Here is a 19375-nt window from a genome sequence, read left to right on the forward strand (position 1 = left end):
TCTAGAGTTGGTCATTGGGTATTTACGGTCCGTTTAGTTGGTGGTATTAAAGGGTGATAATTGGAGTAATTTATAGTGTAAAATTTCACAAAAAATTTCATGTCATTTTTATGAGATGAAATTTTAATCATAAAAAAGTTTGGTTACAAATTTCTATTGCCACTTTATATTACCTCACTCAATGCTAATGCATTGGAATAAATTTTAGGAAGAAAATGAGATAATTGCACATTACAATTCATTAAATTTACAAAACTACATTCTCTAATTTTATGATTAACAAGGTACAAAGGTTCTTAAACTAAATCACAAAAAGTACATAATTTAAATTACACATTGTAAATTTAAACTAAAAGAAATCTTCATTTCTTCCTTGATTTCTTCAACGTCTTTTGTATGACAATCGATAACAAACAACCCTCTCACCACATGCGCATGCGGATATTAAATCTTTTGTTGACTTTATATTTTAAAAACAAAGATAATATGCATTAGTGTTTAAATTAGATTAATTAGCTATAAAAACACAACAATTTGATTTTTAATTAAAACCATTTAAATCTGAAAATGTTTCCCAAATGCAGAGCCACATAGAGAAATTCAATCATAAAGATACGTGCACAAAATCATGTTCATGTGTGGAGTGACTAAACCATTATTTTCAAATGAATGTCTTGGACTTAGGATTTTTCGCATTCAGTATTATTTTTATTGGAATTATATTTTATGTAAATTAGCATTGAATTGTATATAAGTTGGCATTAGGTTTTGATTTAAATTTGTTTTAGGTCTTATATTAGTGGACATTAAGTATTATATAATTTGGGACTAAGTCTTATGTAAATTGGTTTTATGTCATATTCAAATTGGAATTAGTCTTATGTAAGTTGGCATTAGTCCTAATGTCTGTTTCTCCACAATTAGGATAAGGATGAAAACGATAGAGGGTGGGATGCTCAAATTATAATCGATCACCTAATATGCGAGGGGGAGAAAGATCTTCAATTTTTTTACCGGGTTAGGTTAAATGATCAAGGCCAACTTTCGGCTCTTTTATGGTGTGATGGAATGATGAGAGAGGATTACAAAATTTACGGTGATGTCGTTATATTTGACACAACGTATCGGACTAATCGATACAACTTGATATGTGGTCCTATCGTCGGGATAAATAATCATTGGAACTATCATCTTCGGTTGTGCTTTTATAGCGGATGAGAAGGTGGAATCATTTGAGTGGATTTTATCAAACTTCCAAAAACGTAATAACGATAAATCACCAACATCAATATCACAAATCAAGATGCTGCGATATCAAAGGCAATCAAAAATGTATGTCTTTAAATTACTATATTATTGTAAGCATATATAGGTTATTATGTTCTAAAATGGTTTGTTACTTATACAAAATAATATAATTTAAATGAATAGGTCTTCGTAGGTTCAAAACATAGACTATGTTTGTGGCACCTATTAAAAAATATTGTGGGACGATTTAGAGCTTTAAAGTCAAATGTCGACTTCAAAAATGCTTTTCACAAGTGCTTAATGGGTTGTAATAGTGAGATTGGATTCGAAATATGCTGGAAAAACATGTTAAGCACTTATAAATTGCAAGATAATGAGAAATTCTACAAATTGTTCGGTCGATTATACAACATAAGACACAAATGGTGTACTGGGTTGAGCAGAGATTTCTTCTCAGTTGGCATCTTATCTTCCCAACGTAGTGAATCAACAAATAACGCATTGGGATTTAATGCAACGAAAACAAGTCTAATGTAGTTTTACAAAATATTTCAAGAAAAAGTGGAAAGTGAAGGAAAAGGGAGATAGAAGCTGAGTTTTATTGTTCTCGCACAAGACCAAGCTCTAATTTACGAATATCTGGTTTGTTAAAGCATGCATCTGATATCTATACTGCAGTTGTCACCGTAATCGCATGATGGCTATTAGGTAGATGCATATTATCCAAGTAGCAGACCCTCTTGCTTCAAATAGTCGATAACAATTAGCATGTAGTGACTAACCCGTTGATAAGGTATGAAAAACTATAAATTAAAACTAGAAATGTGTTAAAATTTAACAAATACTATTTAAAGCACAATTAAAATATACTTAAATTATAATTACCATATTTTGTTTTTAACATCCACAAGAGAGTGAATTTCGGTCCATTCCTTAATGCTTCGATAATCTCGTCATACACAACACTCTGAGATAAGCCAGCTGTTGTGCCGGCTATATAACTTGCAAGATGAAACTATAACAAACGAAAATATAAAAGATTAAATGCCAACATATAAATCACATAATCCCAACTTGCCCATATTATAGTGCCATTTTATACAATACTTAATTATAATGGATTTAATAACCACTAGTATAATAGTTAATACCCATTTATATTAGATGAAAACTTATAATAGACCCAATGTCAACTTGGTGTAAAACATACAGCAAACATAATAACAACATATATATCAGATTTAGTATCAATTTACAACAAACGTAATCTCAATTTATAATAGTATCAACTTACATTATATTATCAGATTTAGGTCTATTATTATATCAGGTTTAGTATCAACTTACATTATATTATATGCCACTTTATATCAGTCTTAATGCCAATTTATAATAGTCTTAATATCCACTTATATAATACTTAATTCCATTTTACATTACATATAATGCCAACTTACTATAACATACTTTCAGCTAAGCACAAACATAATCCCAAGTTATATTGCATTAAATGCCAATTTACACCAAACTTAATACTAACTGGTAATAGACCTAATATCAACTTATACCATTATAAAAATATATAATGGCTATCAAACAACTTACACATTGGCTGCATCAAAAAATATATATATGTAGCCTCTTATTTTGTTTGGCTTCTTTTTGTATATGCTCGATAACATTTAAATACAAAGCCCAGCAATCAATGACATTCGGGGAAATCTCACCCTGATTGTGCATTGTCAAAATATCCCTCTTATCCATGAAAAGTAATCTTGCATATGTGCCAAGAATCTCTTTGTAAACGAAATAATGTAATATTAAATTCACATAAAACTAAAATAAAAAAACGTACACAAAAAAAAACATCGGATCCATAGTTTCCTTGCACATTGCATAATCCAGTACTATCAGCTCCATCTCCTTCATTTTCTTTATGTATTGTAAGTTTGATTTACAAAATTCGCTGGCGGGAACAAACTTTGCCACTACGCTCCCTAAATCCAAACTACAAATCTCGTTCAAAGTTGATGGGACTGGAGTATCAAACTCAGCACTCTTTCTTTTACATGTCTCTGGTGTTTTGTCCTTCTCCAATTCAACCACCAATGTCATACCATCCTTCTCCATCATCACATATTCTTGCAATTTCACCCTCTAATCTACTCCAACATCGATGTTATCCAATGTCACAACTTCCTGCACCTCTCCCCCCTGATCTACTAAAACATTGTCCTTCTCCAATAGTCTAACGTCCGGCACATTCTTCTTGTTCACCATGGCACAAAATTCATCGACCGATGCAAGCCATTCACTATTCTTGAAGATTTCTTCGGATTGGGTTAACACAACATCATCACTAAACAAGCCATCAACACCTTTCTTTGCTTTGTAATCACTCACCCTTTTATAGTAGGCGTGAGTGATTACTTCAATATCCCTCTTAAGAACGAGCTCAGCGAACTCCAAATTCTATAATAACAAATTGATGATCATCAATTATTGTTGAATAATAATGACATTAAATGCCAACTTATATTAATTTAAATTTAAACTTATAAATTCTAAATGTCTACTTACATATCAAACGTTTTCCTAATAAAATGTATTTTAAATGCTAACTTAGAGTAATTTAAATACCAACTTATAAATTCTTAATGTCTACCTACATCTTACTTAATGTCTACCTACATCTAACTTACAGTAATTTAAAGGCCAACTTATAAATTATTAATGCCTACCTACATCTTACTTAATGCCTATTTGAACATGATTATGATAAAATATGCAACATATGTTACGAAAAAAGATTACGAAAATTGGCATTAAATGAACAAAACTTACATTCATTGCCTTTCTCCTGATTTCATCATCAGTTTCACATCTTTCTTTAACTTCATACGTCATCAACCTTGAAGTAGTTGGTTCATGAACGGGCAAATCTTGAACTTGCACATCATATCATCAGCATGAACTGGCATATCTTGTACTGTTATTTCTTGGATAGATCGATTCACGTCGACAACATCTTCACCCACATGGAAAACCCCCTTGCACCTGTTAGTTTACTGGTGAGTAATGGGTAAACCATTAAGCACCATTATTGCTTTACCATACCCAACGACCCTCTCAACCTCAAATCTAGATTTCAGGTGTTTTTCATTCATATGTTGAATCAAAGGCAAAGGCCTAGGATAAGAACTGTCTTCCCTAAAACGAAAATATGTAACAGTACCAGCCTAACAAAACAAGAACACAACCATTTACAAATTAATGCAATTATCCCTATTCACACGCTGTATAGTTACACATAAACTATCTAGAGCGAAAGAACACCAGTCAAAAAGAGTTTATCCTAGAAAAATTAGCAATAGTAGAATAAAAAGTCTTCCTAATCTTGAAATCAGGAAGAGGAACAAGCAATATGGAAACAACGTACAAAACAAACAACTTCTTAAAATCACCCCCTCCGTTGGGGAAACTTAACAATAGGTGCAGAATGTCTTTTGCCTTCAGTGTATTTGGATTAGAAAACCCTGGAATTTTTACCCATTCATCATATCTATTCTCATTTGTTCGAGTTGTTTTTTTTTTAATCTTAATTTGGTTAGTAGGATTCAATAGCAATCCAAATATATCAAAAACATCATCCGCGTTGATGATGTACCCTCTATTGTTTGGTATTTTTTGAATTTTATTGACGTAGGCAAAATGCGCTATAAGAAATGGTATAATGCCAGAAGGCATTTTACCGCTTTTCACCTTTGATAATCCTATAAAACCAATCTTCAAACTGTGCCGGAGTAAGATTAATTTCATTAACAGCAACACATAACAGCAGAATCAACAGTACCAACAAAGACACTAGCAAGAACGAAAACAACACCAACAACAGAGGAAACAACACCAACAAATTCAATAACAGTAGCATGAACACAAGTAGCATGTACATATGACAGATATGAGTATACTTTTGGGTTACATGTTTATACTCACTTATGGATGAACTATGTTAGGTAAATGTTTAGGTGTAAACATGATGGCTTCAAATACATTTAAATGACAATGGCAGCTTCAAGAATTTACTAATGGCTTCAAAAAACAAAATCGAAAAATTACATAAACTCAGAGAACATATTATTCTCATAACAGATACCCCAAAAATCCTAGTAATTGCCTCCTGAATCTGGTAAGAAGATAGCCTCCTAAACATGATGCTTGGTGGCTTACATGATCAAATGTTTACCCTCAAAAAAATCATAGAGCAAAAAAATCAGAACATCAACACAGACATGCATACCATTAAAAACACAAACACAAAATCATCATAAGTCAAAAAGGAAAGATGTATCCATACGAGAGAATGGTATCATCATTCAGTGATTCTTCATTCGAGGAAGGGAACAAGTTCTCAATATAAAGATCTTGCAGATCTAGTTGTAAATCAAACAAACCTTCAATTTCTTCATCTTCAGAAGTTAAAGTTCTTCCCTAGTTAGGATTCATTTCACCAGTACTTATAGGAGATGGAGGATCTCGATTGTAAAAGTCAAACCAAGGATTAGGAGGACCAACTAGGTCACTGTCTTGGGATGAAGACAACCAAGAAAGACAAGAATTTGGTGACTCCATATTCGAAAACCCAAAAGTATACCAAAAAAAAACCAAGATTTGGAAAAACCCCAAACGTATTAGGGTTTCAATCAAACACCTGAAAAGAGAGAAGAGAAAGAGGGGAAGGGAGATGTTGAAGGAAAATGAAGATGAAGATGAAGGACGATAATCAGTAACAATGGGGATGAAGGAGGAAGATGAAGATGAAGGAGGAAGATGAAGATGATGATGGGAGAGAAGAGTTAGATTTTCAGTTAGTGGGTTTAGGAGGAGCGGGGGATTGATTCTAAAAGAGAGGGAAGCATTAAGAGTATTAATGAGGTTTATTAATCAGTTTGGGTAAGTAGTGTAAGCAGAGGTATTTTCGTAATTACGTGTGTGAACTAAGAGTATTTAGGTAAAAAAACCATTGACAAAAAAAGAAATGGGACAATTGATATGAATTTGCCAAATAAGAAAATTGGACAATTACTCTAAATAGGAGGGAGTAATATTTTGGTAATAACATTCTTTTACTACAACCTATAGGAAATCTATGATACCGAAGCATCCCTTTGAAAAGCAGTTGAGGATGCATACGAGTCAAACCCCTTTTCGGACATAGGGACAACTTGAGAAATGTTGACGATGAAGCTTCTTTGTGATTTAGGGATGTCTGAACTGAACAACATTATCAAATTCCTGTCCTACATAAAAGACAGTTTCTTGAGGTAAAGTTCCATTTTTATAGCTTTTATGCTTTGCCCTCCATTTCTTCTTATTTGGGATATTTACTAAAAGCCTTTGTTCGTCATCAAAAGAATCATCAGGACTATTTAAGTCACTTGAATCCTCATAATTGATGTCTCTATGTATTGGTTGCAAATCTCTATTTTCAGAGACTCTACTAAGTTGAGTCATCTCTTCTTTAATCTCCTCCAATTTCTTATCTTGTTTAATTTTTACAAATACATTCATAATTTCCTCATCATCCATGTCACTTCCTTCTTCATCGTAATCAAAGTCTACATCAACATTAGATTTACCACTCCTAGTAGTTTCAATATAATGATTATCATCACCATTCAACACTAAGCTCATGAAACTTTTTTTCTAAATTCATCATGTTATGAATTCGTCAAATTATATTCAACATATAAATTCATCATGTAGATTTGTTCACTAAATTAATGAACGCACAAACCAAAAGAAGATTTACATCAATGAAAAACATTTAGAATTAGTTGTACTGAGCTTAGTATACACTTATGCTCACATAAATCTCAAACATAGAATAACATGCATTTAAAAGATGAAAATTAGAGATTATGTCGAAAAAAAAAAACTTACAGTTTCTGGATTCATTAGTTTCTGTTTTGTGGTCAATTTCTCTTGTTGTTTTGATTCTCTGTTTTTATGCTTGTTTTGGCACCTATTTTGTGATTGCTTTACTCTGGATTCATGGGTTTATGGAAGAGATGATAGTGATGGAAAAGGTGCAAGTGATGGAGATGTTGAAGGGGTTTGAGTTGGTTTTCTAATTTCACCTAGCACGTTTTTTTTAAATTATCAAAACCTAACAGACTTTTTAACTCCGTTATACTCGAGTATCCATATGAGTAATTTTTTGTAAAGTGTGGTATTCTCTAGTTAGCTTAACTCGAAGAAACCAAACTTTATACATCAATCTTTTCTCACGTATTTTAAACAATCTTCAATCTAATGATGGATTATATAAGGACTAAGAAAGTGTTGTGCCTAGTACTCGGGCATAAGAGCTTGAGGCTTGGAACATTACATGAAGGGAGGAGATAGGAGCAGAAAGAGGCAGTAGCTGATAGAGGAGTACATTGAGCATGCACTCGTTTGAGTGGGCAAATGTGCAAGCTATTGTGATGATGTTTAGTTAGCGGTGCTGCAACTGTGTGCGTGTCTTTTGAGCTATATGTCCACTCTAGTACTTGTTATGATTTAGCTGCCGTTGCTTTTGTTTTGTTTTATCCTACTTGTGCAATATTACATTTCTCCTTTGTGAATTATATCATCATTATTTTGTTGATGAAACATTAATAATATAATCTATAAACAGGAGGAGGTGTCTAAGTGTAACACCCCTGAATTTCCAACCCCTTCAAACGAAACAAAAATCGAAAAGGACAGGAGTAAAATGGGGTGTTACATAAAAAGAAAAGAAATATACGTATACGTTAAAGATTAGCTTTAAAAAGGTGAGTGTAAATTTCAGCAGCATTTCAACAAAAAATCGAGGGCGTAAAGCAAAATAAAATAACTAAACTTACTCAAGGCATCATCGCCTTTAAAATCTCGTATCACAACGGAATGATTCATCGTCGGCTCCTCAAATCATCATGACAAGCATGGATCGTGGTTCCAGTGTTGACGCTCGAGTTTTAAAAAGAAATAAAACATTTTAAAAACATACAAAACCATAAACTACGTAGCGAAATTATGAAAATACAACGGAGGACATAATGCCTCATACCAAAAACATATACAATCTAAAGTTTACAAGAAGACATAAAAGAGCTACGAAGTCAAAAGACCAATGCATAACTCGTGTTATGCTTCTCACTTATCACTCTCCCCCCCATCCAATGCAGAAGAAGCTCTAATACCTGTTACACCTATCTACGATGTTCCTGCTGCTCAACATCAGACCATAAGCCAAATGTATCATAGCAAAAACATCAGAAAAAGTCATAATAAATCAAACATAAACACAAACACATACACGTCAGTAACTAACACCAAATATAATAAGATCAATAGACTAGCTAATATTAATACAACCGTACAAATATGATTTTGTAAAACACAAAGCATAACTAGTAACTATTTATTATCCATCTATATTTCTTGATATCAATTCTTCTTTTCCAACACGAACCATGTGTTCATAGGTGGAAAATATATCTTGACACTCCTCTTCTCAAAATCATAACATCTTTATAAGACACGTATGATATTAACTTAACTAAGGGCGTTAACATACTACCTGACGCTTCATGATAAAGCATGACTTTATGACGCTTGTCTACCTTAAAGTAAGAGTGATCATAGTATATCCTTGGGATTCTTATTTCCCATTCGATAACTCAACTTATTCATAATCTTTTTATAAAGGAAAACCCTTGGGGTTTGCAAGACCCAAGGGCACTTCTCACTAACATAAACTATTCTATCGATGAAGACCTTGGGGTTTGCAAGACCCATGACTATCTCAATTATAAACCTTCTATCAATGAATAAACTTTCTTTCAATGAGAACCTTGGGGATTTGCAAGACCCACCGGCAACTCAAACATACTCTTGCCATCAATGAGAACCATGGGGTTTGCAAGACCCACTGGTAATCACATATACTCTTGCTATCAATGAGAACCATGGGGTTTGCAAGACCCACTGGTAACTCACATATACTCTTGCTATCAATGAGAACCATGGTGTTTTGCAAGACCCACCGGTAACGCAGATATGCTCTTGCTATCAATGAGAACCATGGGTTTTACAAGGCCCACCGATAACTCACATATTAAACTTTCTATCAATAAAGGAATCATTGCGATTCCGAGTGAACGTAGTCTAATCTTTTATTAGAGGGGAGTCATTTCGATTTTCAAGTAAACATAATGAAATTTTATCAATAAGGGAATTGTGCCCAACTTCTATTAATACCTTAATTCTATGCGTCTATACCATTCTAAGTTCAAGAGAAACGCCATCAATAAATATTCATGTATAAGGCTTACTCGAGTACTTCATATTTATAATACAATGCATAAAGTTGCAAATATTGATAACACTTTGAAACATAAGCATATAAAAGTTAGTTACCGCATGTTCGTACCTGTAAGCGTCACTGCACGAGAAAAATCACAATAGTCACCCAACTAAGGTTCTACCTTCCTCTTATGGACTGGGAACCTATACAAGTTTGGAGTAGAACTAATAAGCCTATTTGTCTCTACTTAAGGGCATCTAAATGCTAAAACAAGCTATCATTCACCCATTCAAAGTAACTTCCCCTTATTCTAATGCATACTAAACCAATTCACATTACTCAATTTATACTTGTTCATATGTTATGACATTAACTCAACAATCACATAAGCTTTCGCATCCACTAAACCAAAAATCAAGTAAGCTTTCACAACAATAAAGTGCACTTTATGACAATTTCTTTAAACCAATGAGACTCAAAGTATAAATACTAGAAACTTATAATAATATTGATGTTAGTGATAACCTCAAGTTGTGATACAGTTTACTACAATGTACAAGATTTTTCACAATGTAAAGGAACATGAAAAGGAACATTTTCTCCAATAATTTGCAACCATAATAGCAGTAATAATTTCTTTTTATTTAAACAATGTCAATGAAATTTATAATGTCTAACAATACTCCCAGATTATACACAAATAAAGTTGTTCATGTAGTAAAACACCACCAAATTAACACACAACCATAATTTCTAATTACATTTCAAACCCTAAATCATAAATATACTCAATTCATCAATCAAACTCTTACCCACAAAAAGATTAATGAAAATAATACAAAATCAATTTCATACTCACAAACTTTATAAAACTTTAATTGAAAACAAGAAGAATCAAATGGAAGAGCAGGAGGTGTCTTAACAAGCTAAAACTAGCAAAAAGTGAAGAGGTAAGTGAAGGTTGTGGTGGTGGTGTCACGGGACCGAACCAAAAGGAAAGAGGGTTCAAAACCGGCCACTATGGTTGGCGGCACGCGCAGCAACTAGAGTACACGGCTGTTGCTGCCGTGACTGTTTGTGGGGGACAGAGGAGTGGTCTGTGCAGCGGTGGCTGTCTGTAGGAGTGCTGGTGCCGCCTGCTGCTAGGACTGGTGTAAGGGAGGAGCTGTGAGGAAAAGAGGGGAACTTGAGGAAGAGAGAGAGAGAGGCGTGTGATTCTTCAAGTGAGGCAAGGAGTGATTTTTTTGACTTAGAACCCTAACCGCTCTTTTACAAAAATAACCCTCTAGTCAAGCCCAACTAAGAAACCCAAATTTGTTTTGTTCATAGATTTTAATACAATACTAATTTAATTCAAACCTCTTTATTTTAGAAACAACAAATCTATTTTTTTAATATAAATATGTTAATATTTAAATTCGTATATGAAGGAAATTTATTAAAACTAATTAAAAAAATAATTTTAATATAATATAAAATCTCCAAAAGTCATTAAAATATTAAGTAATGATGTCATAAAATCTTAGGGTGTTACATTAAGACACCATAAAAAAATTTTGCAGTCATGCATGTGTATGATTACTCCATTGTTTACGCTATGCTTTCTCATTGTTTTTATTCTTTTTCACTATTGTTGAGGTTCCTATGGCTTTCATTTCGATTTTTATCAGAGCTTGTAAAATTTGTTAGGGTATTAAGTATGTCAAAGTTTGAATTTTTGTAAACAAAAAAGGTGAGTGATGAAATAAAGTTCTATATGTCCACTCTTTGATGAAAATATATACTTTTTGATGTGGAAAAGTTTGTTGAGCGTTCGTTTGTTATACAAGGCATGTATAAGGTTATTGAGAAAAGACATCCAACATCTTTAGAGAATTAGCAATGGGCATCTATGAACTAATGGGCGGTGAGTACTATCCGAACAGTGGGAGATAGAGCTGGTTTAGTTCTAATCACCCCAGAAGGAAAGACAATCGAATACACCCTTAAAACTTGTTCAAAGCTACTGACAATGAGACTTAGTATGAGGCAGTGATTGCTTGATTATAACTTTGTAAGACACTAGAGGTAAAACACATGCGCCTAAAAATTGGTTCACAACTCGTGGTAAACCAGATTTTTAGGGAGTGTGAGGCTAAAGAGCCTACCATGCAGAAGTATCTACTTACACTAAGGAGTTGATTGTTGAATTTGAGTCTTTCCAGATCAAAAGGCTCCCCAGATTACAGAATGAGCAAGCTGAGGCTCTTTTATAACAAGGGTGTTCAAGTGCTCTAAACCTGAAAAGGTCGATTTTGGTTGAAGTCAATTCCCTCAGTGTAATCCATGAAGATGCCACATTGGTTTTCAACCTAAACAACATAAATGTCCCGGTTTGGATGGAAAACCTCATTAAATACATGGAGGAGACTACTCTTGCAAAAGACCCAATATTGGCGAGGAAATTGAAAGTCATCTTCCTCCAGTTCTATATAGTGGAGGGAGAGTTGTACAAAAACGCGAAAAAATGGCCCTCTCCTGGAATGTGTCACTATAACACCCTGTAAATTATTATGTCAATATTATATTTTAAATAAGTTGGAAAAATGATTTTAATATATTTATTATTGAATAATTGAATTAGCTTTTAGATATATACATTTTTTTTCTTTTATTTAAGTAGTCAATCATCATCATTATTATTGTTATTGCTATTGCTATTGTTATTATTATTATTATTATTATTATTATTATTATTATTATTATTATTATTATTATTATTATTATTAATATTATTATCATTATTATTTTTTTATTTTTTTATTTTTTTATTGGGTCTTGTAGATGATATACTCAAGTAAAGTATGGGGAGGATTTTAAAATTTAATTACTCCTTCAAACCCCTCATCACATTTTTACTCCTGCCACTAATCTCTTCTTCTCCCTTAAACCTTTACTCTTCCTCATAGAATTTCTGCCATCACAACAAGCTAGCAGCCGCCAGACCGGCCACCCACCTGCACCCAGCCGGCCGCCAGCCTTCCCCGCCACAGCAGGCCACCTCAGCGGCTCCTTACCTTGTGCGCGCCTCTTCTCTCTTCTCCTCCATTTTTGTGAGCTTTCATCCTTATTTTAAATTAGTGCTTTTAAATTTCAAAATTGTGGGTAAATTCATGATTCTTAGTCGAAATTAGTTTATATCTTGATAGAATTTGTAATAGGTAAGTGTTAGAAGTGAGATATGAAAATGAATAAGTTAGGGTTTGTGTTAAGGATGAAAATGAAAATAAAAATAGTATGTACTACTTTTATGTATTTTGGTGATTTTGAAATATTGGGAATAATTTTTAAAGCCTTTGATAAGTGTTATTTTTGATTTATAATGGTGGTCTTGAAGATTAAAAATAGTTAGGATTGTTAGGCACTTTTAATAGTTGTTAAATGTAATTTAATTATGCTAATGGTGGTGAATATAGTTATTGTTGTTGGTTTTTGGTAATAAAAATTTTTAATAAAGATTTTTGTATCATGTGTCACTAACGTTGATTAAGTGTAGTCATTGTTCACTGTGGGTACATGGTTGATGTTTAATTGTTGTGGTTAGTATCCAATTATTGCCAAGGTAATTTCTTGTTATGGTTCTGAGATGCCTAAGCTACTAATTGTTTTGTTCTCTTGCTTTGTCACTTCGAACCTTGAGGAATGTAACAAATTTGCTTGAAAAGCATTATCACCATGAGTTGAATCATTGAAATCATGTGTAATACACTACATTATACAATTTAAGCCCACATAGTCTTGTTTTATCGTAAAAGTGTGTGAATTGAATCTTTTCCCCTTGAGCATGCCTTGTTTTAGAATTTAATGAAAACTAATGTTATAGTTAGATTGATTGATGGCATTATTTGTGAGTAAACATGTTGTGTGTATGATTGGATTGCGCATTCATATGAGTTCGTGGCTTGTAAGGATCGAAGTAGGGTACTTCGTAAAGCAAGGAACCATGATCTTAGCATGTCAACAAAGAATTAAGCGATCATCATTCCATCGTGATTTTTGTTACAAGGCTGTTCATGCCTCTTCTTTATTATGTTTTATTGCTTGTTTATTCCTTTTGGTGCGCCCAATTTCAGGACCGATGCTGCTGAAATTTACGCACAATTTAGCTTGGGTGTTTTCCTACCCATTTAGTTAAATCAATTAAACATAACATTTTTTTTCCTTTTCTTTATTTATATTTTTATTTTATCTTTAATGTAACACCCGAATTTCCTTCGTTCCCTTGCGGTTTTGGTTACGTTTAAAGGGTCATTAGGGGTGTTACAGATGGTAGCCAGAGCTAGTGGTTCCTATTTTTTTTAAACGCTTTGTGTTTTCTTTAACGTTTATTTTTGTAGTTAAACTGTTTTAAGAGTTTGTTTAGATATGGGTTAGGTGCATTTTATATATACATGCATTTTGATTATTATTGCACATGAAATTTACATGCTTATGCCTACGATCTTTGCTATGATTGTAATGGATTTTTGAAATGAATTTGTTGTGACTTAACAAATGACATGTTAAAAATTGTAATTTTGAGCATGAATGACGGTTATAGAAGCAAATGTTGCGAATTATGGATTGTGTAAAAGCTATTGTAATGTACATGTCCTAGTTAAGTTACGGCGTCTTGTACTAACCTTCATGTCGATGGTTATGTAACCTTTAACCTTATATTGGTTGATTATGTGCTTATGTTTCACTGGTTAGTAGTTTATGTCAATATTATTTAGACAAGCTTATTAGTTCATTTTTAGTGTTGAAGTTAGCGACTTGTTATTTTGAAACAAGGTTGATTTTCATGCAAAACAAGAGTGTATACCTAGTTAGAATTAGTATACAAAGTGTGTTCTTGGTGATGAATAATATTATCTTAACAACTCGAGGACATCTTTCCGTTTTCAAAAACTTTGATCGCAGGGAAATGTCTTCATTGTCTAGTTAACGTTTCAAGAGACACTCGTCAAAAAAAACCTTACGAGAGTTGGTCATGGAGCTAGCCGAGGAAAGAAGATCTAGGTCTGCACCCAATGTTGAGACGGTGACCTCCATAAGCAAGAGCATCTCACAGAACAAAGCCTCAGTGTTCACATGAGCTGGAGAGCCCGCAGTTTTAGAGAACTAACTACGGGAACTTGATAAGATTTTCAACGTGGTGCAATAGCCTGAGCACCTGAGAGTAGACCAAACTGCTTTCTACCTACAAGAAGCTGATTATTGGTGGTCCAATACTAGGGATAACTTGATGAGTGACTTTCAGAAGCCGCTATAATGGAAGGAATTCAAAAGGGTGATTCGGGAAAATTTTTACCCACCTCATATCAGGAAGCAAAAGTCCAGTGAATTCTCAAAGCTCAAGATGGGTGATCTAACGGTTGACGAATGCTATCAAAAATTCATGGAGTATGTGAAGTATTTCCCTGATGAAGTCCCGACCGAGGAGCAGAAGATGCAGCGATTTGGATTGGGGTTGAACAATGATATTCAAGTGCATGTTGATAGTGACCGGTACACCACTCTGGATGAGATTTACCAAAGAGCTGCTTAAGTGGGGAGTCTATGACACAAGAATAAAGGAAAGAAACTTGAGATTAGCAGTGTAGGAGTGAACAGTGGGGACAAAAGAAAGGAGAACTTTCAGCAGCAACACTATTCCCACCAGAATAAGAAACACATAGGTTCTCAAATTTTGAAAGAAATGGAAGAAATTATAAGCCACACCAAGGGGGGGGGGGGGGGGGGGCGGTTCAACAATCATAAGAAGAATGGAGACAATAATAGTAAGGAAAGAGTTTACATGTGCCGCAGGTCTTCAAACAACCACCCAGGAAAATATTTTAAGGGAAATTTGGTTGAATGTCATTTTTGTGGCAAGTTGGGGCATTGTCAGTTTGAATGTTATGCCAAGCATGGGCATCCAAATAAACAAAATGGGGGGCAACAGAGTGTTACACAAAAGAATTTTGGGAATCAAAGGAATGGGAGTGACTACCGTGGTAAAAAAATTACATCAGCAGAAGAAAAAGAACAGATATTGGTCTAATCAAACCAACTACAAACCCCGAGAGTCTAATGGTCATAATACTGGAAATGCAGAGGCTGTTATGCTTGCTACTCAAGTGAAATTTGGAAGATTGACCGCCATCAGCATAAGGGAAGCAGAGGATGCAAAGGATGTGATGACACGTACGTTTCTTGTGAACTCCGTGTCTGTTAACGTGTTATTTGATATCGGAGCATCGAATTCATTTTGTATTTGCATCAATAATCAAAAAGTTAGGATTAAAAGATCCCGAACCTTCTTTGTACGCCATAGCAATTCCTTCAGGAGAGTTGTATCAATGCACTAGGGTTTATAAGAGTGTTCCTTTGATCATTGGGGAACCATTTTTCCTACTGACCTATATGAGTTAGAGATGTGTGACTTAGATATTATTCTTGGGATGGATTGGTTGGGTCGATTTGAAGCAGTTGTTGAATGTGAGAAGTAAGAAGTAAGACTTGTGGGACCCAAGGGAAAGAACGTTAAATATCGTAAGGAATACTTCAGGAATCCAAGCAAAAGTGGTATCTTCCTTGAACATGAAAACCTTTTTGAAGAAAGGGATTGTCAGGTTGTCTATGCCATGTTCGTAAGATAGAAGATGAGATTATGACTCCTGAATCCGTGCCAATCGTAAACGAGTTCCTAGACGTTTTTCCAGAGGAGATACCGAGAATGCCACCTGTTAGAGTTTTTGGATTCACCATAGACTTAATACCAGGAGCGGGACCTATTTCCAAAGCACCATATAGGATGGCACCAGTAGAAATGGAGGAACTTAAAAAGCAAGTTGAGGAGTTATTAGAGAAGGGATACATTCGATCGAGTGTTTTGGCTTGGGGAGAACCTGTCTTGTTCATTCTCAAGAAGGATGGGAGTATGAGGTTACACATTGGTTACCGAGAACTGAATAAAATAAATGTGAAAAAAAATACCTTCTTTCGAGAATCGATAATTTGTTTGATCAACTTAAGGGAGCAGGAATATTTTCTGAAATTGACTTGAGATTTGGTTATCATTAGCTAAGGACTGCAGAGGTTATATTCCAAAAACAGCCTTTAGGACTCGATATGGGCACTTCGAGTTCATAGTGATGCCTTTTAGGTTAATAAATACACCTGCAACTTTTATGTGCATGATGAACCAGGTGTTTAGTTCGTGCTTGACAATTTCGTGGTAGTCTTCATTGACGAAAGCTTGGTGTATTTGAGAGATAGGGAAGAGCATGAACAACATTTGAGGAAGGTGTTGCAATCACTTCGACACAATAAATTGTATGCGAAATTTTCAAAGTGTGAGTTTTAGCTCAAGAAAGTTTCCTCCTTGGGCAATTTGTGTCCAAAGACGGAGTTTCTGTTGATCCTACAAAAATTAAGGCAGTGAGAGATTGGCTTACACCGAAGAATGTGACTGAAGTAAGGAGCTTTTTAGGTTTAGCTAGTTACTATGGGATATTTGTTAAGGATTTCTCAAAGATCACTCGCACCCATGACCAACTTGATGAAGAAAGGCAAGAAATTCAAATTTTTTAAAGAGTGTGAGTTGGCCTTTCAAACTTTAAAGTAAAGGTTGACTATTGCACCCGTGCTTACTCTTTTGGATAGCACATCTGAGTATCTTGTGTATAGTGATGCATCAAAAAATGGGTTGGGGTGTGTATTGATGCAAGATAGAAAAGTGGTCGCTTACGCATCCAAGCAACTGAAACCTTATGAAGTTAACTACTCGACTCATGACCTTGAACTTGCAGCTATTGTTTTCGTCTTGAAGATTTGTAGCCATTATTTGTATGGAGTTAAATACAAGATTTTTACTGACCATCAGACCTTTCGGTTTTTGTATACACTAAAGACTTGAATATTAGGCAGCGAAGATGGCTAGAGTTGATTAACAATTATGATTTGGAGTTTATTTATCACGAGGGTAAAGCTAATGTAGTTGTTGATGCTTTAAGTAGAAAAACTAGTCATTTCTTAGGTGCTTTGGTCGAGTTGCATAGGGACATAGAGAAATTGAATCTTGAGATCGTGCAACATGGGGAGCTAGAGTCTCGATTAGCATCCTTATCCATCCAACCTATAATATTTGAGGAGATTTTGGCAAGTCAATCGAGCGATCCTTTGTTAGAGAAAATGAGAGAGTATATCAAGGAGGGAACAAGGGAAAAGATGAGGGTTTATATTCCAATATGGAAAAGGGATGACATCTCCATGGACTTTGTTTAGGGGTTAACGAGGACCTAGTCAAAAAATAATACTTTATGGGTGATCGTGGATAGACTCACCAACAGCGTGAGGTTCACACCAATGAACAATCAGTGGCACATGGATCAATTGGCTCGAGCTTACCTTAAGTATGTTCTACGGTATTATAGTGTTCCAAGATCTATAGTGTTTGATCGCGATACTAGGTGTGTGTTGAAATTTTAGGAAGCGTTTCAAGCAGCTTTGGATACTGAACTTCTAAGGAGTACGTCCGTGCATCCAACTACTGATGGGCAGATTGAGCACACTAATAGGACTCTTGACGATATGTTTCGAGCTGTAGCCTTGGAGAGGTAAGGATCTTGGGATAAGTGTCTTGATATGGTGAAATTTTCGTATAACAATAGTTATCAGGCAAGCATCCAAAAGGCACTTTTTGAGGCTTTGTACGGTCGTCGGCGTCACAGTCCGATATGTTGGGATCATTTCAGCGGGTCTGTCACTTTGGGTCAAATTAGGCTAGAGCAGATGACTAATCAAGTAAAAATGATTCGCAAAAAGCTTAAGGTGGCACAGGATCGACAAAAATCCTATGTTGATCTTAAGAGAAGACATGATGAGTTTGATGTATACTTTTGAGAGTTTCATTGATAAAAGGAGTAATGAGGTTTGGCAAGAAGGGCAAGTTGAGCCCTGATGTGCTTGTTTAGAGCACATTTATCTCCTCATTTTAGTGTTGAGTCTCGCGTTTTAGAATGCTTCTCATACACTTTACGTATGATTTCACCATGTCCTTGTCTCTATGGTCTTTTGAGGTGATTTCAGGCATTTTCGGAGATTTTAAGGTATTTTACGTTGCATATTAGGCTTAGACACCATGATCGAAGATGAGACACGTATTCCAAAGCTTTCCCAAGCATTCCAAGTCTTCTCCAAGGTCCCCACAAAGCTCGGAAGCCGTCTAGAACTTCAAAGATTCAATTGGGCCAAGAAAAGAGAAGATTCGGGCGAATGGGGACACAATTCGGGCGAATGGGGGTACAATTCGGGCGAACGGACACTTAAAGCTCACATTTGATGCTCAAAACTCCTGGAAACCCCGAATTGTACAATTCGGGCGAATGGGGGTACAATTCGGGTGAATGGACACTTAAAGCTCACATTTGATGCTCAAACCTTCTGGAAACCCCAAATGGTACAATTTGGGCAAATGGGGGTACAATTTGGGCGAATAGAGCTTAAAAACTACGCAGATCGATTTCTTTGCAAGCCTAATCTCGTGAGTTATTTTAGAGCTTTTGTTCCCTTAGTCTTTAGGCTATAAATACTCAAATTTTCTAAATTTGTTACTCATACCTACTTTGAGAGATTCCCTCTCCACTTTGAACATCATTTTATTGCTTTCATCTTCTTCATTTATGCCCTAGTTTAGAGTTCATTGCTTTCATTTTACATTCAAGTCTTGTGTCTTTACATTTCTTTTGTTCCTTTCATTTATGCTTTGGTCTATGTAAGTTTACTACT

At 34.8% G+C, this 19375-nt stretch overlaps 1 protein-coding gene across 1 annotated transcript; it reads right to left on the minus strand.

The window, feature by feature from the left end:
• Nucleotides 1-2903: 2903 nt before the first annotated feature.
• LOC130825345 (uncharacterized) lies at nt 2904-4388 on the minus strand. The gene is made up of 2 exons (XM_057690518.1): nt 4093-4388; nt 2904-3720 (listed from the first exon to the last, which is right to left on the minus strand). Exons 1-2 carry the CDS (start codon nt 4153-4155, stop codon nt 3406-3408), a joined length of 378 nt encoding a protein of 125 aa, XP_057546501.1. The 5' UTR covers nt 4156-4388; the 3' UTR covers nt 2904-3405.
• Nucleotides 4389-19375: the final 14987 nt, after the last annotated feature.

Source organism: Amaranthus tricolor, chromosome 10 (assembly GCF_026212465.1).
Source record: "Amaranthus tricolor cultivar Red isolate AtriRed21 chromosome 10, ASM2621246v1, whole genome shotgun sequence".
NCBI classification, from domain to species: domain Eukaryota; kingdom Viridiplantae; phylum Streptophyta; class Magnoliopsida; order Caryophyllales; family Amaranthaceae; genus Amaranthus; species Amaranthus tricolor.